General features: G+C 34.4%; 9 protein-coding genes and 1 pseudogene across 10 annotated transcripts, besides 3 other annotated features; 4 read left to right on the top strand and 6 right to left on the bottom strand.

The window, feature by feature from the left end:
- Window positions 1–2,615: part of a mobile genetic element that runs on past the window's edge.
- Window positions 73–474, bottom strand: TVAGG3_1022170 (uncharacterized protein; the record flags this gene model as incomplete). The annotated part of the gene is made up of 1 exon (XM_051254859.1): window positions 73–474. One exon carries the CDS (start codon window positions 472–474, stop codon window positions 73–75), a length of 402 nt encoding a protein of 133 aa, XP_051080433.1.
- Window positions 2,616–3,278: 663 nt separating the features above from the next.
- On the top strand, window positions 3,279–3,602 carry TVAGG3_1022150 (uncharacterized protein; the record flags this gene model as incomplete). Its single annotated transcript, XM_051254858.1, has 1 exon — window positions 3,279–3,602. The coding sequence occupies one exon, from the start codon at window positions 3,279–3,281 to the stop codon at window positions 3,600–3,602; it is 324 nt and encodes a 107-aa protein (XP_051080432.1).
- Window positions 3,603–3,866: 264 nt separating this feature from the next.
- Window positions 3,867–4,229, bottom strand: TVAGG3_1022140 (uncharacterized protein; the record flags this gene model as incomplete). Its single annotated transcript, XM_051254857.1, has 1 exon — window positions 3,867–4,229. One exon carries the CDS (start codon window positions 4,227–4,229, stop codon window positions 3,867–3,869), a length of 363 nt encoding a protein of 120 aa, XP_051080431.1.
- A 2,345-nt stretch (window positions 4,230–6,574) lies between these two features.
- On the bottom strand, window positions 6,575–7,777 carry TVAGG3_1022130 (STKc MST3 like domain-containing protein; the record flags this gene model as incomplete). Its single annotated transcript, XM_001315132.1, has 1 exon — window positions 6,615–7,772. The coding sequence occupies one exon, from the start codon at window positions 7,770–7,772 to the stop codon at window positions 6,615–6,617; it is 1,158 nt and encodes a 385-aa protein (XP_001315167.1).
- Window positions 7,778–8,151: 374 nt separating this feature from the next.
- On the top strand, window positions 8,152–13,146 carry TVAGG3_1022120 (remodeling and spacing factor 1 family; the record flags this gene model as incomplete). Its single annotated transcript, XM_001315133.2, has 1 exon — window positions 8,158–13,146. The coding sequence occupies one exon, from the start codon at window positions 8,158–8,160 to the stop codon at window positions 13,144–13,146; it is 4,989 nt and encodes a 1,662-aa protein (XP_001315168.1).
- Window positions 13,147–13,663: 517 nt separating this feature from the next.
- Window positions 13,664–16,993, bottom strand: TVAGG3_1022110 (coagulation factor 5/8 C-terminal domain-containing protein family; the record flags this gene model as incomplete). The annotated part of the gene is made up of 1 exon (XM_001315134.1): window positions 13,664–16,993. The coding sequence occupies one exon, from the start codon at window positions 16,991–16,993 to the stop codon at window positions 13,664–13,666; it is 3,330 nt and encodes a 1,109-aa protein (XP_001315169.1).
- Window positions 16,994–17,369: 376 nt separating this feature from the next.
- TVAGG3_1022100 (coagulation factor 5/8 C-terminal domain-containing protein family) lies at window positions 17,370–20,705 on the bottom strand (the record flags this gene model as incomplete). Its single annotated transcript, XM_001315135.2, has 1 exon — window positions 17,370–20,705. The coding sequence occupies one exon, from the start codon at window positions 20,703–20,705 to the stop codon at window positions 17,370–17,372; it is 3,336 nt and encodes a 1,111-aa protein (XP_001315170.1).
- Window positions 20,706–20,801: 96 nt separating this feature from the next.
- Window positions 20,802–22,731: a mobile genetic element.
- On the top strand, window positions 21,524–22,374 carry TVAGG3_1022090 (annotated as a pseudogene). Its single transcript has one exon. A coding segment is annotated over exon 1 (851 nt).
- Window positions 22,732–27,136: part of a mobile genetic element that runs on past the window's edge.
- TVAGG3_1022070 (uncharacterized protein) lies at window positions 23,000–23,434 on the top strand (the record flags this gene model as incomplete). The annotated part of the gene is made up of 1 exon (XM_001315138.1): window positions 23,000–23,434. The coding sequence occupies one exon, from the start codon at window positions 23,000–23,002 to the stop codon at window positions 23,432–23,434; it is 435 nt and encodes a 144-aa protein (XP_001315173.1).
- TVAGG3_1022060 (uncharacterized protein) lies at window positions 24,605–25,192 on the bottom strand (the record flags this gene model as incomplete). Its single annotated transcript, XM_051254856.1, has 1 exon — window positions 24,605–25,192. A coding segment is annotated over one exon (588 nt), but the record flags the coding sequence as incomplete, so codon positions are not given.

The following is a 27,136-nucleotide window of genomic DNA, read 5'->3' as shown; positions in this document are numbered from 1 at the left end:
GGAAGTCGACAAATCCATCTTGAACCCATTTGTCTCAATGCTGTATTGTTCATTTCATCTCAGTAAAAAACTTTACATTCCCCAAGTTTGAGGTGGTTGCGGTTGGTTATTGTTTACCCACTGTTGTGCATGGTTATATCCTCTGTTAAAGAATCTTTCACCTTGGTCCATATAGTGCCCTGCTTGGTTATAGTAGTCATTTGCTTTGTTATAGTAGTTTCCTGCTTCTCTTCCTACATTGTCCATCCATCCTTGAACTTTTCCTCTTGTTTCAGGATTTGGAATAAGATTTGCTGCATCTCGTGCTACCTCCCAACCTTTCTGTACAGTTTGTATAATAGGTTGTGCTTTCTCTTTCAGTATACCTAATGTACTCAAAATCTTCCTTCCAACTCCAAATACACCTCTGGCTATTGTTCCCACTGCGGGCAAAAATCTGGATGCAACTCCTGCTAATGCGCCAAATAAACCCATTTCTTATAGGATAAAAAATGACGAATCCAAACAAGGACCCTATGTTTCTAAAGCAACAAAGAAAGCACTCATGGTAAAAATCTTTAGTTCAACACCAAATGCTTGGTTTATGGATATCTTGGAAAACATTCCGAGGTATAGAGAAGATGGACCACCATACTGGCTAATATTTGTCGGTCAAAACACAAGATACTGTGAAGCCATACCATTGCAGTCCAAAAATATTTTAGATGTGAAAACTGCTTTGACAATATTCGTTGACAAATACCATCCAACAAAACTGACATCTGACTGTGAAAGTTCTTTCAAATCAGACGATATTAAAAACTATCTGCGTTCAAAAAATGTAAACCAATATTTCATTGTCGACCAAAACCATTCTGCTCTTGGTGTCATTGACAGTTGTATAAAAATCTTAAGAGACTTAAATCAACCACAAGGTGGTGAGGTAGATGAAATGTCATATGACGACAAGTACAGACACTTCTCCAGGCAAAGATGAGACAAGTTTTAAATATTTACAATAACCGTAAACAAAAAGGTTTGGGAAACCACTCTCCCGAAGAAATGAAAAACAACCCTGACTTAGAGAAAGACTATATATTTAATAGTTTAGTCAAAAGAGACAAACAAGAAAGAATGCCAGGCTTCAAACTTAAGAAAGGTGACAAAGTAAAAATAGAAATACCTAAACGCGACCCATATGAAAATACTATTGACTATGACAACAATGGGAACTCGACAGGTACTCGCATTCGTGTTCGTAAAAATAGAAGAAAGTATACAAGAGAATATTATGAAGTTTTAGGCAAACATGGCAAAATGTACACACTGCAAGCAGAAGATAAAACTACTATTGTCAGACCTCGTTTCAAACTTGTCAAAGTTCAAGGTGGTATACTTTCAAAGACAGTTCCTAACAAATATAAGACAACTGCTGACGAATATGCTAAAGAAGTTGAAAATGACGACTAAGCATTTCTATACCATGCGTAAACTGTCATGTAAGGTGGCATGTAGTCTTTACTCTGTCCCGTTGTTTCCGAATATCCTGTAATGCGATGTGTATGGCTTCCTCCTCCCTGAGTGTCATCCCAGTAACAATTTATAGCAAACTTAACGTCGTCTTTAACATCATATCCTTTACCTTTTGTCATTCCTGTCCAATCCCAATATCTATGCTTATGCCAACCTGCTTCAGCTGTAGTTAAATTTATGTAGTGACTGTGTGCAGGTAAGTTTTCACCTGAAATCGTTTTACTTCCACCTGTTACCTTTGAAGAGTTTGCACAATACAAAAACCTTTCGACTATTTGAGTCCAAGTTCCAAAACCAAGTACTACTTCTGGTCTGGTAGAGTTCATTGACGTATAAATAGAACCTATAGGATATACTGTTTGAAGTATTTCAATCTTTAATGTTTGAAGCTCTGTTTTGTCTGCTTTCTTATATAACCTTTCTTCAAGTTCATTTACGTCAGAGATGCTATGTCTATGATATTTTTGTGGGTATGTTCCTTCTGTCCATGCGAAAATACGTTCTTTTGTTGCATCTACATATCCTTTTATCCATGTCGAGTCTGCTTTTGTATTCCTTAACTCTGTAACACCTTTCTCAAGCTCTTTCAACTGTTGTCCATCTTCCATTAAACCTCTGGTATGACTTGAAACCGTTTGTGCCAACATATCTACAGTTTCTTTGTCGGCTTTAAGGTCTAAACACCCTGAAACCCATCCTGTATCAGCTTTCGTTTTTAAAATCTTCGATGTCCGTTCATTATACCATTCAACCCTTTCTTTAATTTCATTGTCTTTTTCATCCACATATTCCTTATCTGCCTTCTTCACTAACGCACTAGCCACGCATGCTAACTCATCGTTAACATATGTTTTGTCAGCTTTGTTGTCAACATCTGCTTTTGTTGCATATGTTGCATCTGCTCTGTCATGTTCTTCTTGAACTTTTTCAATGACATACTCTTTGTCAGCTTTGTTGTCAATATCTGCTTTCAAAAGAAGTTCATCTATAGGTTTCTCGTTTAAAGTTCCTTTTGTTGGATTTATACAGACAGTATGGTTCCTATTGTCTTGAAATAGAAACTCATCTGTCATTGGGTTTAATGTCAGTTTTAAGTTTCCTTCTTTCAATGACTCAGATATCTTAGAATAGTTTGAAAAGTTTGTTGTGTTCTTATTTAGAGCTTGCATAATGAGTTGTCGGTTGTGTTGTATTTCTCTCATAGACGCTGTTTCTTTCGACATTTTTATTCTAGATAAAATATGCTTTCAATAGAAAAAGAAAATTCAAGAGTTGCTACAACTAAACCATTAGATGAACTTTTTACTAACGTAGGTCAAAAGTTTGAGACAGAGACCGTAAAGCATGAAGGCTATCGTTTTGACTACCCATTGAGATGGTTAAGAGACCCATCCGTCACAAAAGCTATTGGCTTTCGTAGAATGAAGTTTGTGTCTGTAGAAGATAAAAGTTTTCCATTTATTGTAAGGTTTCATATAGATTATATATCTGAAGGGAAACGAAAAATGTGGGAAGAAATTGAGCTAATACAAGTTGACCTTTCATCTTCTCTACAGACTGCGTTAAAAAATATAGAAGATAAAATAAATTCATGTTATGCAAAATATGCTGATGAATATGCAAATACCGAGAGCACACTTTATGTGAGAATTGTATATGACAAACAAAATTCACAAGTGTCATTTCAAATCTACGAAGACAATCCAAAGAAAGACGAACAAATATATACAGAATTCACTGCAATGTCATGGTATTATTTGCAAAGAATGTTAAATCAGAAAGTCGAACTTCCTTTAGCAAATATTTACAGTCGATATGCAAGAGATGAACCATATTTATTTAAAGATGTTTTCGACCCAGCTGCTATTATTGTTCATGCTTCATTTTCTGGCGCCCAAAACTCTTTTTTATGCTTGGCAAATGACTTTTACGAAAAACCTACAAAGTTATACGAACCACCAAGTGGAAGTATTTCAGACTTTCAAGTATGGTTTACTACAGATGGAAGAAAAAGAATAATTCCATTATACCATGCGTTTTACTTAGAACTTAGTTTCATATACAACTACTATCGAACGATAAAAATATAATTTTTTAATACGGTTGAGGTGTTGGATTTGGTTGCCAACTAGACTGTGGTGCAGGTTCAGGCTGTTGTATAACAGGAGCTTGTTCTTCTGGTTCAGGGTCTTTAGGTATAATACCAACAAACTGACCTACTCTTTTACCAATATTTTTGACTCCGTTCCAAATTCCTCTTCCGACAGATTTTATTCCATTCCATATACCTCTTCCAACATTTCGAAAGAAGTTTCCTATTCTTCCAAAGAAACCCATTTACTATATGTAAAAATCTAATGTCCGCCTAGTCTCTTACGTTTCCTGTTGAGTTCCATAGCATTCTTTAACTGGAGCTCATACATTCTGTTTCTCCTCTGGTAGAAAACATATTCTGGGTCAACTCCTGTGTTCGCGTCATCTGCATAGAGTTGTTTATATCCCACTTCGGGGTTTGTATAAAACTCTTTCCATCTCATATTTGCATACCATGGTGGTAAGCCTAACGCAGCGTCATTTGACATGGCAGTTTGCATTTGTACATCTGTTGGCACTTGACCATAGTTTGCCATTGCAGTTTGTATTCTAACTTCATTTGGAATATTCTCTGGGTTTGGTTGTCCAGGTTGCTGTGCATTTGCTAAGTTCTGTGCGTCCATTTAATATTAGATAAAAATATCTCTTACGAGTACATATACTGAACATTTGCAGGCATTGGTTCATCTTCATATTCTCTGTACTTTTCTGCCACGTCAAATAAGTAAATGACACAATGGAAAAAACCTAAAACAAGTAGTCCTATTTCAAACCACATTTACTTACTAATAAAATTTCTTTATTGTGACACTTTCTCCAGTTTATAGGACCTCTCTCATATTCTATCTTGTCATATATAAACTCATAGTCATGTATGTCCTCTAACCATCTCATGACACTTTCCAAACCACTTTTATCGGATGTAAAGTAAAAGCATGGATGGTTATGTAAAACGTCTAAAGTTTCTAAAGAGTCTCTCAAAGTCCAGTCTACTTGGTATTGAAAATCCCATGTGTTATAGAACGGCGGGTCTACTATAAAGAAAACATTTTCCTTGTCTTTATATTTTTCATACAAATCTGTCCAATGACATCTCACAAACTCTATACCCTCAATATATTTTTCTATGTCCTCTTTGAAAACATTTGTATAGTTAAGATATAAAACTTTTGACATAAGTGTTTCAATGTCATGAACTCTTATAGCACCACTATATAATAGTCTAGCAGATATACTATCCCAGTCAATATACTCTGCCTTTTTCAAAACCTCTCTGACAGTATTTTTCTTATCTAATGGTATACGTTCCATCTTACCTATAGGTATCTTTTCTTTCAACTCTTTCAATATTTTGTTTGTGTCTGGTATATGTTTGAGACGGTTCATATAGTTGTCGAAGTCATTGCATATAATCTTTGAGTCAGGAAATATTGTATGGCACAAATGAGATATATAGAAACTTCCACCGAACAAGTCTACAAATGTTAGACCATTCGGTAGTTTCTTAAGTTCTCTCAATAGAATATCTTTACATCTACTCTTATTTCCAAAGAAGGGTAACGGTGGTTTTGTAAAATTCATTTATATATAATAATAAAAATGTTTTTCCCTGAAAAGTGACAGATGTTTTGTTGTGACTTCTTCGTAAAGACTTTGTTGAGATTTCTTCATAAATGTTTTGTCAAGACTTCTTCATCGTAATGAGCGTAAATGACCCAAAAATATATTTTATGTTAGAATGTTAGATCTAACATGTTTTCTAACATGTTTTCTAACATGGTCTAAAACATACAAAACTCATGAAATTTCATACGGAATTCAATAAAAATAATGTTTATGTTAGAATGTTAGATCTAACATGTTTTCTAACATGTTTTCTAACCTCATGAATTTTCATGAACTTTCTTGACAAAGTCTTTACGATGAAGAACTTTACAAAGTCTCAACAAAACATTGACAAGAAAGTTCATGAGAAAGTCTTGACAAAACATTTACGATGAAGAAGTCTTGACAAAACATTTACGATGAAATCATGAGTTTTCAACGATGTTAGAAAACATGTTAGAAAACATGTTAGATCTAACATTCTAACATAAAATATATTTTTGTCTGATTTTACGATGAAGAAGTCTTGACAAAACATATACGAAGAAGTCTTGACAAAGTCTTTACGATGAAATCATGAGTTTTCAACGATGTTAGAAAACATGTTAGAAAACATGTTAGATCTAACATTCTAACATAAAATATATTTTTGTCTGATTTTACGAAGAAGTCTTGACAAAACATATACGAAGAAGTCTTGACAAAGTCTTTACGATGAAATCATGAGTTTTCAACGATGTTAGAAAACATGTTAGATCTAACATTCTAACATAAAATATATTTTTGTCTGATTTTACGATGAAGAAGTCTTGACAAAACATTTACGAAGAAGTCTTGACAAAGTCTTTACGATGAAATCATGAGTTTTCAACGATGTTAGAAAACATGTTAGAAAACATGTTAGATCTAACATTCTAACATAAAATATATTTTTGTCTGATTTTACGATGAAGAAGTCTTGACAAAACATTTACGATGAAGAAGTCTTGACAAAACATTTACGAAGAAATCATGAGTTTTCAACGATGTTAGAAAACATGTTAGAAAACATGTTAGATCTAACATTCTAACATAAAATATATTTTTGTCTGATTTTACGATGAAGAAGTCTTGACAAAACATTTACGATGAAGAAGTCTTGACAAAACATTTACGAAGAAGTCTTGACAAAACATTTACGAAGAAGTCTTGACAAAACATCCTCAGGGCTAGAAGGCACGAAGTGCCTGGGAGCCCCACTACCCTTTTTTTTTTTTTTTTTTTTTTTTTTTTCATGGTAATATAACAATACTAAGGCATCAAAAAGTGTTTATTTTCTTTAATACCAGTTTGCAAAAACAATTAAATTTACATTAATGGAAATATTTATTAAAAAAACAAACAACAAACAAAATATGCATAAACTAATTAACATTTTGAGCTTTCATGGATTCAGAAACTACTGATTTTACAAAATTTTCGCAAAATTGAGGATTTTTAGCGGTGCTATCAACAAAAATCCCTCCGATCATCATTACAGAGCTCATAACAGATTCATATTTCTTATCCTGACTCAATGAGAAAAGAGCGCTTTCAAGGATATCCAAATATACATTTGAACTTTGAATTCCATTAGGTGAAGCTAATGAAACCTTACTAAATTTCCATTCTGTCTTATCATCAACAACTGAAGCGTTTTCTTCTTCATCTTCTTCAGAATCTGGTTCAACAGCCATTCTAAATGGTCTTACGTTCTCAATATATTGAATAAGTATGTCCTTTTTCTTAGCACTCTTTATAAATGGGTGAGTTAAGAGTTCTGCGGCTGAAGGTCGTTTTGTTGGATCTTTAACTAAACATTTCGAAACAAAATCTTTGAATTGAGGACTAAAATCGCCCTGTAGTGTTGGCGGAGGATTCTGTGGTATAAGCATTAAAACTCTCTGTGGATATAATTCATGATAAGGCGGCATTCCAGTTGCAACTTCGATAGCGGTAATTCCTAAGCTCCAAATATCGCATTTCTCATTGTAGCCTTCTTCTGCAATAATTTCTGGCGCCATCCAGAAAGGCGTCCCTACAAAAGTGTAAGCTTTAGTTCTGGCTTCAAGGCTTGATGCGACTCCAAAATCTGCAAGTTTTATATCACCATCATTCGAAAGGAGTATGTTTGCTGCCTTGATATCGCGATGAATTTTGCGGCCTTTATGTAAAAAGTTTAATGCGAGTAAAATTTGCTTTAAAACGATTGCTATTGTGTTTTCTGGCATCTTTCTAATTTGTATTAGGTCGCGTATTGATCCACCTCCCATATACTCCATTACTATCCATAATTTTGAATCAACTAAAGTACTTCCTTCGCAACTTACTACATATTCGCTCTTGCAAACTCTCAACATATCGATTTCTCTCTGAATTTCTGTAAGTTCATCGCTTGTTTTTTCGAGATCAATCTCTTTGATCGCGACTGTCTGTCCTGTTTTCTTATAAATTGCCTTGAAAACAATTCCAAAGCTTCCACGCCCTATAATTTCACATTGTTGGAAATCTCCAGCAGTAAAGCCCGAAGGGATTCCAGACATTGAAAATTGCTCTTATGAAAAGAAAAATTTGAAATTAAATTATTGCTTTGTTGAAAATATAGAAAGATACATAAAAATGAGTTCAAGACTTTTATGTTGCCTCTCAAAAAGTGAATTTTTCGATTTTTGTGGGAAAATGCCAGATTCTGCCGATTATTACATTAAGAATACACTTATTGAACGCTAACAGTATTTTGGACTTAATTACAAACGAAATTGAAGCAAATGAAATTTGAAAAATGAAGAAACTTCGATATTTTGACAAAAAATCACGGACAAAATTATTGTCTATATGTTGGCTGATCAAATAAGATAATTGAAATCGAAATTATTCATACAGCAAAAGTGTCAAATATCGTCATTTTCAATTTTTTTACTGACGGAAATGAGTTCATCAGAAGGATCTGAAATATTCATAGATCCTGAATCAGATTACTCAGATAGACCGAATAAAAGACGAAACCGTGCTACTAGGAAAGATAAAAAATCAGATTCGAAATCGATTGATTTTCTTAATGAGAAAAAGAAACGGCAAAGGAAGCCAAAATCACAGTCATTAGAAGATAAAAACAATTCTAAATCATCTGATAATAAGAAAAACGGAAGAAAATCAAAAGAAGATTCAAATAAGAAAAATAACGCCGGCCAAGATCAGCAGCCTAAAAAACGTGGACGGAAACCAAAACAGCCCAAGCTAAATGATGCAGATCTTGACATAGAATATTACGATTACGTTCCTAGTGATGATTTTGAATATGATTACGAATACGAATACTCGGCTGCGGATGAAAAGCAGGTTGAAAAGAACAACAAAGCTGCAAAGAATAATATAGAATCAGAAGATCAAACCGTTGATGAAGAGGAAGAAGAAATCGTATATGAAATTGACAGAATCGTCGGATTTTACTCAGGATATCAAAACCCACAGCATGTAAGAGCGAAAATGCATCATAAGCCGTACTATATTCACTACAAAGAAGAATCTTACCATTCATGTGTTTGGATGGACGAGAAAGAGATTCTTCAAGTCGAAAATGGAAAAGCAGCCTTACAAGCCTTCAAAGAACTTCAAAACAAATCGCGTCCTATTCCATCTCTTTGCCATCCAGATTTATTAATTTTTGATCAAGATTTAGACTCAGCTTGGTACAATATCGAACGTATTATCAACGATGCACCAAAAGACGATGGCAATGACGAGTATCTCGCTAAATGGCGTGGTCTTACTTACAATGATGCTTCATGGGGCATCAAATCAGTTCTTTGCAACAATAGAGCTCTCGACAAATACGATAACCGCCTTAAAAACAGCAATAAAAAGACATTACCATCGAGATTTATCCATCCTACAATGGAATCTTTCGTAAAACTCGAATCTAAGAAAGGTTTAGACGGAACAATATTTACAGACGAACAACTCGAAGTCGCAAATTTCATTTCAGAGAAATATTTCAATAATAAGAACGTTTTCATCCAAACCATCGACACAATTACATCAACGGCCGCTGTAGCAGCAGGTGTTGAGAGTATTCTCACCGCTTCGAACCAGCGTGGCCCAATAGTCATCGTTTGCCAAGATTCCGATTCTTATATTTGGTTAGACGCATTTACGAACTTTACAAACGTCGATTGTACAGTCTACAACAGCGATAAAGACAGTCGCGACCTTATAGACGAAACAGAATTTTCAACATGCGATTCAAATGGCCGCGAAATTCCAAATTCCGTACAATTTGACGCGATGGTCGTTCGAATGGCCGATATCAAGAAGTTTTCCAACCAAATTGGAGATGTCGATTTCAGATATATGGTCTGTGATTTCCCAATTGGCGCCAAATACACTCCAACTTCACTGCAAAGGGTTGTCAACACCATAAAGTGCGTGAACTACACATTGGTATGCGCACATCCATACGACAACTCCATTTCCAAGTACATTTCGGATGAAGATGACATTTTTGTGGTGAAAAGTGAACCAAAACCGCTGGTCACACATGCATTGAACTATTCTGTTCCCATTTCCCAGCAACAGCACCAGACAATACAAGAATTGATCGAGCAATCAATGCGAGATTTTTCGACTATTATTCCTCAATTTGGAATTGCATCAGACACACAGAGAAATGTCATGAAAACAATCACAAACATAAGAAGAGCACTCATTCATCCATTCCTCGTTGAAATGCAGCGCCAAAAGAGTGTAGATGAACCAAGAGCAATTGTAAACATGTCAGGAAAATTCACTTTTGTCAAAAAAGTAATTGACGATAATCCTGACAAGAGAATATTAGTTTTCTCGCAAATGCCAGGTGCTGTTGAACTCCTCGAAGAAGGCTTGAACGCTTTGGGAATCAATAATTGCAAGGCTGTCACTGCTTTGATGAAAGAAGATGTTTTCTATGAAAAAATGGCCAGCCAAATAATCCTTTTCAATTCCAAAGGCGGATCAAGAAAAATCGATGTCTCACTTTTCGATATAATCATCATAATCGATAATGATACTTATCGGTTTAACGTTGACGATAAAATAAAGGTCTATCGTTGTATCGTCGCACAAACATTTGATGAATACCTTTCTAGACCTGAATTCGCAAATCTATCGTTCTACGACGATAGCATCTTCCTTGGTCGGATCGCTCCCGAACCAATTGATGCAGCACTTGCCGAGAAACTACTTCGAATGTCTGTTTTCGCTCTTTTGTCATCGAATCAGCAGACATTCACTGAATTTTTGAAAACAAATTTGAGTGATTTTGATGTTTATGAGATGAAAAGTGTCATTTCAACAGAAATCATGGATCCACAGAACTTCTGGCAGTCATTGCAAATGACTATATCTCATGAATCACTCGACAGAACTACAGAAGTTATCAAAGAATCAGTCAATAAACTTCTCAAAAAAGGATGTGATTTTTCTGACATTTTGGAGTGTCAAATTGCCAGATATTGTTTTGACGGTGTTTCTAAAACACATACACATGGTGGAGGTGCTGCAAGAGAGTTTATAAAGAAATGCACTGTCAACAGATTCTCAGAAGAAACTGTCAAAAGAGTTCTGAAAGAATTTGAACCAGAAAAAATTTGTAACTCAATTATTTTGATGGAAAAAGTTAGAATGGCATTGTTTAAGCTGTCCGAAGATAGTAATTTGTATAAGTTCGATGATAATGGAGCAAACTACAATTTGTTAATTGATATATTCAAGAAAGGATGCGATGATTACAGAGAAAAAGTTAAAGAAATTGTTGAACTTTGCAGAGAAATTTATCCGAAAAAGAAAGCGATCTTTGTTCCAAAGGATTTCATGCCACTTCCTTTCGAAGAAATGAAAGCTCAGGAACCAAAGAAGAAATCAAACAAAGGAAAGAAAGTTTCAAGTTACGTTCCAGAAGTAAAAACAACTGTTTCCAAGAAAGAAAAATCTTCAAAGAAATCAAAGGATAAACCAAAGAAAGAAGAAAAACAAACAAAGATTTCTAAAGAAGAGAAACAAAAGAAAGAAAACAAACCTGATTCTAAACAAGAAAAAGAAAGTGAAAAAGAAGAAAAAGAAATTAAAGAAGAAAAGAAAGTTGAAGAAGAAAAAGTCGAAGAAGAGAAAGAAATAAAGAACGAAGAAGTTCAAGAAGAAAAGAAAGTTGAAGAAGAAAAACAAAGTGAAAAGGAAGAAAAGGAAACAGAGAAACAAGAAAAAGAAGAACCAGAAAAACAAGAAGTTGAGGAAGAAAAAGAAACAGAAAAGGAGCAAGTAAAGGAAGAAGAAACTCACGAAGAAATTGCAGAAGAAAAAGAAGCTGAATCAGTTCCAATTCCAAGTGATCACGAAGAAGAAAAACAGAAAGAAGAAATCAAAGAAGAAGTTAAAGAAGAAGAAACTGAAAAAGTTGAAGAAAAGAAAGAAGAAACAGAAGAAGAAAATCTTGTAGAAAAACAAGAAGAGCAAAAGGAAGAAAAGAAAGAAGAAAAACAAAAGGAAGAAAAGATTGAAGAAGAGAAGAAAGAAGAACAAAAACAAGAAGATGAAGTAGAAGAAGAAAATCTTGTTGAAAAGAAGGAAGAAGAGAAAGAGGAAGAAAATTTAGTTGAGAAAAAGAATGAAAATGAAACTAAAATTGATGAAAGTGTTAGAAGTGAAGAAACAAAGGAAAGTTCTGCAAGTAGTGATGATGATGTAATAAATGTTGATGAACTTGAAAAAGGAGATGGAAACAATACATCACCACCAACAACAAGTGAAGAAGACAACGAAGAAAAACAAAGTGAAACAGAAAAAGAAGTTTCTCAAGAAGAAAAAGAAAAAGAAATTACAGAATCAGAAAAAGAAGCCAAATCCGAAAAAGAAACAACAGAAGATGAAAAACAAGAATCAGCAAAAGAATCAGCCAAAGAAGAACATGAAGAAGAGTTTGACGAAGAAGAATTCGAAGACGAAGATGACGAAATCGATGAATATCCAGAAACAAAAGAGATAATTCCAAGAATCATCAGTTGTTTGATAGAGAAAGGACTTCCAACAGATAAATCAGGTGAAATCGATTGGGAGAAGTTCAAATCTTTCTGCAACATCAAAGACATAAAACAAGAAACTCTTCAAGAGAAAACTTTGGCTTTAATCAAAAATTGTTACAACGCTGTTACATCAGAAAATGCAGAAATCACTGATTGCGACAAAGAAACAGCCAAATTAGTTGTAACAGCAAATTTAGTTTTCGGAGAAATTCAACATTTCGATCAGACAAGAATTGTTTCTCCTCCTAAAGAAGCTCCTGAGTTTTGGACTGCTAAACATTCATTGAATTATTTAAGAGGAATTGCAAAATACGGATCTACTGCAATCTTCTCTATTTTAACATCTCCTGCTTTCGGATTCCAATCACAACTTCTTCAGGAAGAATACAAACCATTCAAAGATGCAGCGAAACTCGAGAAAAAGAGGAAACCAATTAAAAATGTTGATTTCGGAAGATTCGAGTTCTTAAGTACTCCTTTGAAGCGTTTAGAAGTCGCGCAACAGATCATTTTGACTTCTAAAACAGATAGCGAAGTAACATTGAACAATGATTTCATTCTTATTTCAATTGGACAACCAGCAAGTGGACATAATTTTGTTGCAAGACATCTTTTCTACAACCCAGGATATCTTGCAAAGAGATTGTATGACGGAACATGGTACACGTGCGGAATTGAGAGAATGGGTGATGCTCCAATCTTCACAGTTACATGCGATGGACAGACTTACTATGGAACACAGCCTGCACAAGTTTGTCAGCAGGTTATTAAAGGTGTGAAACAATCTGGAATTTTCATTTTCGGATTGGTTAAACGAGAAGTTTCCAAATTGTTAATGCAACAAAAAGCACAAGATGTTGCATAAAGTTCATTATATATATTATTATATTTATATTATCTATATTTTTTTATTTATTTATATGAATATTTTATAATAAAAGTTTAAAAAATAAATTTATTCCTCTTTTAATTTTTTCATCGCAAATGATCCAAACTATAACGACATGGAATGATCAACTCATTCTTGCTTTTTAAACCATTAAATTATGTTATGAGATTTAATGAATTAACATATTATGAGTCAAACTAAACTATTGATAGGATAAAAACAATCCTGAGTGGATAATAAATTCGGAGAAATCCCCATATTTTCTTTAATATTGAAGATCAATATCAATATTTATCACTTAAGCAGTCGTAAATAGATTAATGAATAGGCTATGATCTTTCAACTCGACGAATGGTTAAGTTATAATACTCTTGGCTGATATAATAACAAGTGAAATAGACTAAGGAAAATAAAAAAAATTAGAACAGAATTTTGTACCGAATAATAGTGATTGTTTTATTAGATTCCAAAGCAAAGATAAATTTAATGATTTTTAAGCATCAGATTCTTTAGCGTCTGGGGTTTCATCATTTTCTATGTCGGAATTCTTTTGAGAAAGTTTCTTATATATAAAGAAAGCAGCAACAATGATGCCTGCAATGACAACAATTCCTACAATTACTAAGCCTACAATTAATCCGATATTTCGTGAATTATATGGTTCGTATGGAGCTGGTGTTCTCTTCATCGTCTGTTGATATTCCCTCAAAACAGGTTCCTTCATTGGCTTTAAGTTATCATTATATGTGTAATTCAGATATGGATAATTGAAAGTAACTGGCCAACTTGTGTTTTGATCCAAATAATATCCCTCAACATACATACTTCCGCATACTGCTAGAGCCTGCAACCATGGTTTTGTATGAGGATGAGCATCTGGTTCTGGTTTGTAATCGATATAGAAATATTCATCTTTCTCAGGAATTTGTTCCATTGAGCTACCTGTATACCATTCTCCGTGATATGGAGTTGTGTATCCAATCCACCAAGGATAATCATATCCGGATCGTTCTGAACATCGGACTCTCATTCGCAATGTGAAGTATCCACCATGCATTCCATAGACCCATGGGAGATCCCTTCCAACACTAAATGAAAGCATACTTCCTTTGTCTGGTAATCCTGTTTTGACATATGACGAAATACCAACAAATGAAAGATTATCAACAACTGGAATATGTTGATTGACTCCACCATTAGGGAATGCAATGTCATTGATATAATACATTGGATAATAATGGATTGTTTTGTCTCCTGTGTCTAAGTTTGGCATATCAATATGTGGTAAATCAAGAACATTTTCAAGAGGAGACAACGAAATAGATGTTTCATATGTTTCACCGACTCTCATGTGAAGATATGATTGACCTGTGTATACTTTGATGAATTTGGATGATTTGTTTAAGCAGCATGAGAAATAGTTGACTTTCGATGGAGCAAATTCAAATCGCATGCCTTTCCGAGTTCGACCATTGCAGATGGAGAATGATTTTTCGCCATTAAGATTATGACCAAGGTGATTAACAAATGTAGCAACAACATCAAATTTTGGACGAACCCATGGACCATCACCTAACTTGTAGAAAACATCTTTGCTGTCACCTAAATCAAGAGGAACTGACAATGTTGGACGTCCTTTGAAATCACCACATGTATTACATCCTTTGTATCGATACTTAACATTGATTGTTAATTTGTCATCATTTAATGTATATGTTTTCTCAAGTGTATAGTCTGATGGATCATATTTGAAATGGGCATATGTGTCTGTGTTTTTAATAAGTTTCATGTTGTAGTTGATGTGACCAGTGATCTTGAATGTACGGAACATGCAGAAATCTAAACATTCGACATTATCAATGTATTCTTCTCCGTTCTTGGTAAAAGAGAAAACTTTTCCATATGCTGGTTCTTCACCTGCGATTGCTTTTAGTTTACCTGATTTAAGAGTTATTGCTGGAACACCTTCACTGTACAACTTATAATCTGCATAAATAGGAGGACCATCCGTATCTAGGAATCTTATAATTGCACATATTCCATTTGAGTTAGGATCAACGTATGATAAATTATGACATCTGTCTAAAATTTTTGTTGCAATTTCTTCAAATTGTGCACCTTTGCATCTGACTCTTCCTTTGGAGTCAACAATTAATGGCCATGATTTTCCTTTCTCCATGGTATAAACTGTGTTCATTGCTGGAATTTCTCCCATTAATGTATTAAATATTTGTTTTTCTGTTCCTGAATGTATTGCACCTTCAACAGCTTTACCCCAGAGCCATCTTGCATAGTAATTGAAATTATCGCTCTGAATATCAGAAATGGGGCCTCCAAGACAGCTTAACTTTACCTCTGGTCTGAAATGCACAAGTTCCGATGATACATTTAAATATCTCCTAATATATGCTGCTGCTTCTGCCCCGTAGAACCCATAGAGGAAATCATTTTCATAATAACGAAGTGGACGATCAGGATAAAACATCATTTTCGATTGGATGTATTGTCTATAATATGTCATATGTGTATGCTGGACTCTTCTTGTGGGATTTCTTAACCATCCCATTGTATCTTCACCCATATATCCATCAATATAATATTTGGTGTAGAATTGCAAATTCTTTCCAATCATTTCATGATTTGGAGTGATGTGCATTGGATAATTGAAATTAGTGTAATATTCATATAGTTGAATATGTTTCACAACTTTCGACCAATTAATTATATTTTGCATAGATTTTATTGTATAAGCATCTGTTGATTCATTAACAGCATGTCCGATATCATTTCCTATTGGACATAATTTAATTGCAACGTTGTCTCTTCCAACAATATTAAATGGAGCGTCTTTTGTCATGTAGTAAGCAAGCATTTTGATAATATGGTTCGGATATTTAGGCTTAAGAGCATCAGACAGTCTATTAACAAAATCTAGCATAACTCCAGAGTATCTTCCTCCGTATTTTTCTTGCTTTGCAGAACAATCAGGGCAATGACAATATACGTAATCATCGTTATGACCAACTTCAATAAATGATGAAGTATTATCTTCATCAACAGCTTTGATGATATGATAAAGAATTGCATCAAACGCTTTTTGATTTGAAAGACAAGGTGCAATAGTAGATCTTTTTCCATCTGGTTGCAATGACCACATTTCTGGGAATTGATCTACAGGATATTCTTCGACAGGCATTTGAGCCCAGAATGTATGAGTTCCAAATGTAGCCCATAAGAAACCTCTGTAATCAACTCCTAAGCCTTGATCTCCAGCATTGGCACGTTTACGGATGTTGTGGTAAAAGTTGAGTATTGTATCTGTGGCCCAAATATGGCGATATTGATATGCGGCAACGTCACTGATGTTAACTTCGGAGTCGACATTGAATTCATCAGCTGACGGATAGATTTCCATCCATGTAGTGTAAAAGCGAAATTTAGCATATTGTTCTAAAAGTTCATAAACACCATAAATAGTACCACGTGAACCACCGTTGATAATAAGATGTTCGTCACCAACAAATCGGATCTCATATGCATCAAGACCTAAATCTGTAAAACGTAAAGTTGTCATTTCTTTAGAATATTTAGTAGGACCAATAAAAATGCCTTTGCCTTCGAGTTTGTTGTCGTCCGTGATCATTGGAATAACTTCACCGGTGATGTTTTTGATTCCTGCTTGCATCTCGCGTGCTGCTGTACGCCACCATGGTTGTTGGCCGCGTTCTGTTTTAGGATAATAGATAGTATATTTTGATGTTTGACCCCGCTTCGAAATTGTGATATTTCGAGAGCTAACAAATAAGACGAAAAGATGAAACATTGATTTTAATTTACAATTTACGTTGAATTCAAAATTTCAAATCAAGAAATTTTTATAAATTTATTAGTGTATAATTGATTCTGAGTATTTTAAAATTGTAATGATGTCAGATCCAAAGTTAATCATATTTTAAATCGGAGTTGATACATCAGATATGATGCTATTAGCCTGTTAATCATAATGAAAATTTCAACTAAAAAATGATGAATTGACATTTACGAACAATAAAATAAATTCAATACTTTACAAAAATTCAGAATTTAAAAATCAAAAAAATAACAATACAAGAATCCGCTTTTTAGAATGAAATACTGAGTGTGTAACAAGTGGGAGATACCAGATAAATAATTATAAAATGAAATTAAGGTGAAATTTCTTAAACAATGATTGATTTCATGGTTGGAGTTCGGTCGTTTTCGGTGTCAGATTTGTTTTCGGATCGTTTCTTGTGGATGAAGTAAACACCAACAACAATACCTGAAATGATGGTAATTGCTAAGATGCATAAGCCAATAATCAAACCGACTTTGTGGGAATTATTTGGTTCGTATGGAATTGGTGTGATTTTTGTCCTCTGATCGGTTGTATATTCTTTCATCACTGGTTCTTTCATTGGTTTAAGATTGTCATTATGGGTGTAGTTTATGTATGGATAATTGAATGTTATTGGCCAACTTGTGTCTTGATCTAGATAGAATCCTTCAACATACATACTTCCACAAATAGCAGTAGCTTGTAACCACATTCCTGTAAGAGGATGAGCGTCTTGTTCTTGTTTGTAATCAATGAAAAAGTAATTATCTTCGGCAGGAATTTGTGATTTAGAACTTCCTGTGTACCAATCGCTAACATTAGGCTTTGTATATCCAATCCACCAAGGATATCCATCTCCAGATCGTTCTGAACATCGGACTCTCATTCGCAATGTGAAGCATCCACCATGCATTCCGTAGACCCAAGGAATGTTTCTTCCTACACACATTGAAAGCATACTTCCTTTGTCTGGTAATCCTGTTTTGACATATGACGAAATACCAACAAATGAAAGATCATCAACAACTGGAATATGTTGATTGACTCCACCATTAGGGAATGCAATGTCATTGATATAATACATTGGATAATAATGGATTGTTTTGTCTCCTGTGTCTAAGTTTGGCATATCAATCTGTGGTAAATCAAGAACATTTTCAAGAGGAGACAACGAAATAGATGTTTCATATGTTTCACCGACTCTCATGTGAAGATATGATTGACCTGTGTATACTTTGATGAATTTGGATGATTTGTTTAAGCAGCATGAGAAGTAGTTGACATTAGATTGTGTGAATTCAAATCGCATACCTTTCCGAGTTCGACCATTGCAGATGGAGAATGATTTTTCGCCATTAAGATTATGACCAAAGTGATTAACAAATGTAGCAACAACATCAAATTTTGGACGAACCCATGGACCATCACCTAACTTGTAGAAAACATCTTTGCTGTCACCTAAGTCAAGAGGAACTGACAATGTTGGACGTCCTTTGAAATCACCACATGTATTACATCCTTTGTATCGATACTTAACATTGATTGTTAATTTGTCATCATTTAATGTATATGTTTTCTCAAGTGTATAGTCTGATGGATCATATTTGAAATGGGCATATGTGTCTGTGTTTTTAATAAGTTTCATGTTGTAGTTGATGTGACCGGTGATCTTGAATGTACGGAACATACAGAAATCTAAACATTCGACATTATCAATGTATTCTTCTCCATTCTTGGTAAAAGAGAAAACTTTTCCATATGCTGGTTCTTCACCTGAAATTGCTTTTAGTTTACCTGATTTAAGAATGATTGCTGGAACACCTTCACTGTACAACTTATAATCTGCATAAACAGCTGGGCCTTCTGTATCAAGGAATCTGATGATTGCACATGTTCCTTTTGTGTAAGGATCAACATATGATATATTGTGGCACCTATCCAAAATTTTTGTTGCAATTTCTTCAAATTGTGCACCTTTGCATCTGACTCTTCCTTTGGAGTCAACAATTAATGGCCATGATTTTCCTTTCTCCATGGTATAAACTGTGTTCATTGCTGGTATTTCTCCCATTAATGTATTAAATATTTGTTTTTCTGTTCCAGTTGTCATTGCAGCTTTTACGGCTTCACTCCATAGATATCTCGCATAGTAATTGAAATTATCGCTCTGTGGTCTCGATATTGGACCTCCAAGACAGTTAACCATTGCATCAGGCCTGAAATAAACAAGTTCTGTAGATGCGTCTAAGTATCTTCTAACATAAGCTGCGGCTGCTGCACCGTAGAATCCATAAAGGAAATCATCTTCGTAATATCGAAGAGACCTTTCAGGATAAAACAACATTTTAGACTCAATATACTGCCTGAGATATGTCATATGAGTGTGTTGGATAATTCTCGTGGGGTTTTTCAGCCAGCCCATTGTATCTTCGCCAATGAAACCATCGACATGGAATTGAGCGTAATACTGTAAGTTCTTTCCAATCATGAGGTGGTTAGGAGTTATATGCATTGGATAATTGAAATTCGTGTAATATTCATAAATTTGAATATGTTTGACAACTTTCGACCAATTTACTAGTTTTTCTGTGAATTTCATTGTATATGGATCTTTGGATTCATTAACTGGACGACCAATATCATTTCCGAGTGGGCATAATTTAATACCAACATTATCTCTTCCGACAATATTAAATGGAGGATCCTCTGTCATATAATATGCAAGCATTTTGATAATGTGATTTGGATATTTTGGTTTTATTTGATCCGCCAAACGATTCACGAAATCCAGCATAACCCCTGAGAATCTATCACCGTACTTGGCTTTCTTAGCATTACAGTCATCGCAATGACAATGATCAAAATCATCGTTATGTCCAACTTCGATAAATGATGATGTATTATCTTTAGCAACTTCTTTAAGGATATTGGCAAGAATCACATCAAACGCTTCTTGATTTGAGAGACAAGGAGCACTTCTAGATCGTTCTCCATTTGGTAACACAGCCCACATGTTAGGATATTTTTCAGGTGGATATTCTTTTATTGGCATTTGAGCCCAAAAAGTGTGAACTCCAAATGTAGACCATCTGAATCCACCATAATCATCTCCTAAACCTTGATCTCCAGCATTAGATCGTTTACGGATGCCGTGGTAAAAGTTGAGTGTTGTATCTGTACTCCACATTTGACGAAGTTGGAAAGCGGCAACATCACTGATGTTTATTTCAGAATCAACATTGAATTCTTCAGCAGATGGATAGATTTCCATCCATGTAGTGTAAAAACGAAATTTAGCATATTGTTCTAAAAGTTCATAGACACCATAAATAGTACCACGTGAACCACCGTTGATAATAAGATGTTCGTCACCAACAAATCGGATCTCATATGCATCAAGACCTAAATCTGTAAAACGTAAAGTTGTCATTTCTTTAGAATACTTAGTAGGACCAATAAAAATGCCTTTGCCTTCGAGTTTGTTGTCGTCCGTGATCATTGGAATAACTTCACCGGTGATGTTTTTGATTCCTGCTTGCATCTCGCGTGCTGCTGTACGCCACCATGGTTGTTGGCCGCGTTCTGTTTTAGGATAATAGATAGTATATTTTGATGTTTGACCCCGCTTCGAAATTGTGATATTTCGAGAGCTAACAAATAAGACGAAAAGATGAAACATTGATTTTTATTTACAATTTACGTTGAATTCAAAAGAAAAAGTGTAAACTATAAAAACATAAAAATCCAATAAATTTATTAATGTGTTTATAGAGATGGGGCGGCGACATTTTTTTTATTTGCCCAGCCAGTAAAGTATTCAATTTTTTTTTTGCATTTTTTTTAAAGCTTCTTAACTTAAATCATGGAATGTCTCAAAGACAAAAGTAGCATACAGCATGTAAAGCTAAAGAAAGATAATCATAATTAATACCTTAATTTTTAATATTACGCATTTTTAGGTGCAAAATTTAAAAACATTCTAATACAATAGAGCAGTTTCCAAAAGTAGCATACAGCATGTAAAGCTAAAGAAAGATAATCATAATTAATACCTTAATTTTTAATATTACGCATTTTTAGGTCAAAATTTAAAAACATTCTAATACAATAGAGCAGTTTCCAAAAGTAGCATACAGCATGTAAAGCTAAAGAAAGATAATCATAATTAATACCTTTAAAGTTTAAAATTTGATTTTTTTTAAAATCAAATATTTATAACTTTAATACATACAGCTTAAACCTTATACTTGTTTTCTCTTGTGAGAAAGCAATCTTACAAGCTAACAATCCTAAAAATAAAGAATTAAAATTTAATAATTTAATCTAACAAAATTTCTCTCTTTATCCTTTTGCACTCTTTATATGCAACTCAAATCCATCATATAATATTCCTATAATACTCTTGCCTCAAACAATGACGAACAAACTGCTATTCTCATTTAATTACAGACAAATCTATTCAAATTTCTGAATTTTTAATTTTCATTTCAATTTCAAATGGAATTAGAAGAAGAAACTATCTTTACTGTTATGGATCTTTGTAAATTTGGAGTTAAACAAGAAATACAAGCACAGTATGGATATGGTGAACGTGTCAGGAAAGAAAGATCTCAGATTTCATTCCACTGCAAATATCCAAAATGTCCTGCACATTTTAATGTTGCAATCTTGGATCAAAATAAATACAAACTAATCAAAATAGTTGAAGAACATGATCATTCCGCCCCAAATGACAAAAGTCAATATTCGTCTGTCGTTTATCGCAAATATTTAGAACATTACTTCCAAACAGATGACAATCAAAGAGCGATAGCACAGCTAAATGCATTCAAAGATCTTGAAATTCCTCTTACGGGTCCGTCCATTCCAGAGATGTACGCTCAAAAACCACGTGCAATCAAACGATTTGCAGAGAGAATACATGCTCTTCAAACTAGATATTCTCCTGACGATGTTGTGTCATTGCAAATCTTTGTTCAGACAGTACAAGAAGAATCTCCAGATGATCTCATTGCATTTGAAGTCTCAGACAATAATATGTGTTTCTATTACGCGCCTTTTGAAGGCAAAGCTTATGCGCATAGTATCAAGACATTTCATATAGACAGCACCTATAAATTGTTGCGATCAAACATTCCATTGTATGCATTTACTGGCAAAATCAAAGATTTTCACATTTTCCCTTTTTTATATTTCTTTTGTCAACCAGACACTATCAAAACATTCAAGTTTGCGTGTGGGCCTATCTCAGATGGGTAACAATTGAGCCAGAATACATTAGCATGGGCTGTGCTCCACAGATAGCTCAAGCAATAGAAGAAAGCATTCCACAAGCTCAAATACTTTAGTGCGGAGTACATGTTCTTCGTGCAATTTCTTCGCAAATCAAATAAGTTTTCTTCTCAAGAAAAATTTGAACAATTCTATAATTTGATGAAGGATTTAGTCTTCAAATTAGATGCAGAACATGAGGAAGAAGCAAATGCTGCCTATGATCAAGTTCTGGAGTTGCTCGACACAGATCCAACAGCATCTCAATACTTTAACAGACAATGGCGTTACAACATATCAAGATGGATTGCTCGTGACAGGCGTGAAGGCGACGCAACTAACAATATTGCCGAAGCTCATTTTAGAACACTCAAACATGACTATTTTCCTGATCGAAAAAATCTCAGAATTGATGATGTTATTATAGAAATTTAAGTTAGTATCCCTAAGTTGCGTAGTGTGGCACTGCGCGCCTCCGTACACCACTTAGCGGTTTTGACACTTTACGAAACCGGTAACGTATATTTTACAACACAACCATAACACCAACTTAACCTTAAATATTTACAAAACCGTCTGACACATAAACGACTTCACTAACGACTTCACTAACGACTTCACTAACGACTTCACTACCGTCCTCACTAAATAAAAATAACCTTATTTTTATTTTTTTTTAATTTTTTATTTCATTACAAAGACATGTCCGACTACATTTACTATGACTCTTTCCCAGAACGTTTCCGTGAACTATTCAAAACTCAAGTAAAACTGAGAAACATGCATTTTAACAAAGACAGACCCATTGGCGATGAAAGAAACCCTGAATATATTACAATCCCATATGATGCTAAATTTATTGCATACATTCCTTATGGTCGCAGAGGAACGAAAACTCTTTCAACAAAGAACAAAAATTATTTCTGGAGCGATGAAGAAAATTGCCTTATCTACATAAATGCATACTTAAATAAAGCTACATATTGTACAAAAGAAGGTTGGACTGGATTTGAGCTCTACATATACGACGACGATGGAAACAGACGCCGTGTATACCCATACGATAATATGTACCATTGTTTTCATCAAGCATTAAACGAATACATAGTCAGTAAGGGTCTCATCCCTGTTGAGTAGATATGCTTTATTTTTGTTCCCACATTTATATAAAAATTAATGATATCACCACCCTCACACGTATGAAAACATAGCACAAAAATAAATTTAGGTGAAGTGGTGAGATCTCACCTCTTTTTTCACCTGTTTTTCACCCTGTTGAATTCATTGCTTTATAACTCTCTTCCTTGGTTTCTTTTTAGTTGCTTTCTTCACGTCTGTCTCCAACTTGACTGTCTTTCTTCTTCGTCCGTAATGATACCAGTTACTTCCACCAGTCATGGGTCAAATGGTCTTTCGTAAGGGTTTCCATACATTCCATAGGGACCATACGGAAGAACTACTAGTGGAGAAGAAACATTTTCTTTAGTTCCATCGACTCTATTTAAATGCATTGTTTCACCTTTCATCTGGTCATTAAAGTCTTTTGCGTGTTTTGCAAACTCATCGTCCTTTCCTAAAGCATTTTCTGACTCAGTCGCAACCAAATTGGATGCTTTATTTATGAGCCCTATTTTATTTAATCTTAACTTCTTTGCAACCCAGCCTCCAATCTTCCTTTATTTGCATCTAATGTCTTCGAAACCCTTCTCCACTCATTTTATTTACTGCGTCATAAGCTCCAAGTGCTTTTGCTCCAAATGCTAATGCTTTGTTCCATTGCGCCTAAAGCTGTCCAAGCTACCATTTACATCATATTAAAATCATCTCTCTTCAATATTATCTCATAAAAGTTCTCGTTACTGGAGAAAGTCAATGAAACATAAGCGTTCTCACCGCTTTGCGGTCTATCTAACTTATTTCTTATATCATCTATACGCTTCAAAATGTCTGAACAATTGCTAACATCTTCTACAACAGTTATTTCATCATGAATGACTTTCAAGAACAAGCTCATTTAATATGCAATTAAAATCATCTCAATAATGAGTCCATCCTTTCCATCTTTAGGTAGCACAACATCTTTCATTGAAGAAGGTTCGACAAGTCTTATGTTAAACTTACTGACAAAGTTTGTTTATACTATAATGCTTCGGCGGCGAATACATGTAGTTTGAAAGACATAATATAGATTCTTCAGCAAATTCACTTATACTGGATTTTATAACAATGTTCTCACGAGACCAAATACCACCAATTGACAATCTTGTAAGCAATCCTCTGACCTTCTACTGTAAACGTCGATGGTAACATTCCACGAAGGTCATCTATTGACATCGTTGAGTCACTGTATTTAAATATTTTCTTAAAGCAATCGTCATTATCTAACCATGCAATAGCTTTGAAGTTTTCATTCGAATATACATCTGCTTCATTAAATGTAAAACCTGACTTCTTTGCAGAGATGACTTTAAAATCTATTGAGTTTGTTTCAAAATTATATGCTATGGTAACTTCTGAAGGTAATGGATGTCCTTCCGCAGTCAGTTGTTCTCTCACTACCGTTTGAAGCTTTGTATTAAAAACTTTCATGTCATCTCCTGTATCTAAGTTCACATACACAGCAACAGGGAAACTATCTTGCTTCTTTGTTTCATCATTATATCTCAAAACATTAAAGTTCTTCAATAATATTGTTCTTCCTGCTGGAATACTTCGAACCTGTCTGATTTCAATAGCTTTCTCACCTCCTACATACTCTACCCAGTGTCTTGGATATTCATAAGTATACTGACTTTCTTGAATTTTGGTAGGTTTCATCATAACGTGTTCATAGTATATCTTTATACTCTTGTCAGTTAGACTCGGTGCTATGTTCTGAATATTTCTGACTTGCATTTTTAATGGAGATAAAATGAAGCATTTAATACATGACGTAGATGAAGACATGAATGAAACTACAGACAAACTTAACTCTTCTCTTATTCTTCCTTTCAGTAAGATTATGAGTTCTGTTCAAATGGTGTTATTTCTATTGTGGAAAGATGGGTTCAGGTAAGACATTTAACCTCATTCGTCATATACTCATAACAGAACGTTTAGGAAATGACTCATATTATGACCAAATCATTATATCAGCAACTTCAGACTCTATGGACTCAACAGCGAAAACATTTATGTCAAAAGTTCAAGCCTCTGTCGTTAAAGTTCCAGACAGTGAACTCATTGAATTTCTTCAACGTTACATTCGACGTAAGAGGAAATATTATGCCATCGTTGAATTTATACAGTCAGGAATGCAAAAGACTTCTGAGGATGGAAAGAATTATTGACAAACACCACTTACGTCAATACTCAGGAGTTTACGATATGAAACGACTTACAAACTACATTCTGTCAAAACTTTCAAAATACCCCTTCAAAAAATATCCTTCAAACACTTTCGTTTGTGACGACTTCGCCGGAAAAGGTTTAGTGTCAAAACCAGACTCACCATTAGCTAACATCATTACTAAAGTCAGACATTACCACTTAACTGTAGCAATACTTATGCAAACATGGAGGTTTTTAGCTTTAAACATAAAACGTCTCATAACTGACTTCGTTATCTTTCAAGGTTTCTCACGTATTGATATTGAACTCATTGGAAACAGTCAGGTATAACATTTACCTTTTGAAAAATTTGGGAAGCATATAAGTCTCTCATCTCTCCTCGTTCATACCTTGAGATTCATATCATGACTAATACCATTAAAGTCAAAAATATTCCATGGGAACGACCAACATTGTTTAAAGTTTAACCTTCAATTGACTGATGGTAAACAAATTCCATGCATCTCTGTCGCCATTTCTGTTAATATTTTGCTGTCATTCATATCATCCACTTCCCCATCCGTTAGCTTTTGAGGATATGCGTTAGAATAGCTGTTCTTAAATGAAGCTTTTCACCTTGAGAGCATAAACTCTATAACTTTCTGCATACTTTTATGTTTGAACCTCCTGAGCCATCATTGACATAAATTTTATAGGCTTCCACCCTTTGTTCATGTTCCTGCTTCTTTCCCTTAGCTCTTTTGTTCAGTAGTTCTACATCTTATACACAGCAGCCCTGTCTCAGTGAATTCAACAATATTTCATTCGTTAGCTTTACATTCAAACCTTGTCGAGTATATTGTTCATTTCATACATATAAAAGTTTTATTCTATATGAAAGAGAAGCAAATCCATCTTAGCTGGTGCCGTTAATGTTCCAATTGAACCAACATCAAATGTTGACTCACGAACGACAAACAATATTGTCATAAAGAACTATAGTTCAGAGTGTTTGAAAGAAAAAAGAACCAGAACTGAAATCCGTGAATTTTAAAACTCAGCTTCAAACGCTAACGCTACATCAGATGTTAAGTTAGAGTATCACCACTGGACCAAATTCTTTCAAGAGAAGCCACGACAACCTTACAAATGTTCAAACAAATCCTTCAGATAACGTAGACATTACCTTCTTCAGTTATACCAAACAATTTTACTCAAAGACGATAAGAAGCTTTTGGACAAATCTTATAAGCAAGAACCAAATAATTCTAACAAAGGAGGACCTTGAAAATGTTATATCCACGAATAACAGGGAAACAATGTGTCATTGACTATCTCGACCCTGAAATCGAAGCTGTGGTCAAACCACCACTATCATGAAAATAGGTAACATCCGCATCATTGAAACACCAGGAACTACAGGATTGAGTTTAAGTATAAATATTCGAACAGTATACAAAACTTTCAACAGAATATAAACTTTGCTTGAAATATGTTTTAGTAAATTAAAGCAATTTGTAATATCTATCC

The sequence above is a fragment of the Trichomonas vaginalis genome, chromosome I (genome assembly GCF_026262505.1).
Source record: "Trichomonas vaginalis G3 chromosome I, whole genome shotgun sequence".
In the NCBI taxonomy this organism is placed as follows: domain Eukaryota; phylum Parabasalia; order Trichomonadida; family Trichomonadidae; genus Trichomonas; species Trichomonas vaginalis.
The sequence above is the reverse complement of the archived record's forward strand: the minus strand, read 5'-3'. Positions and strand labels throughout refer to the sequence as shown.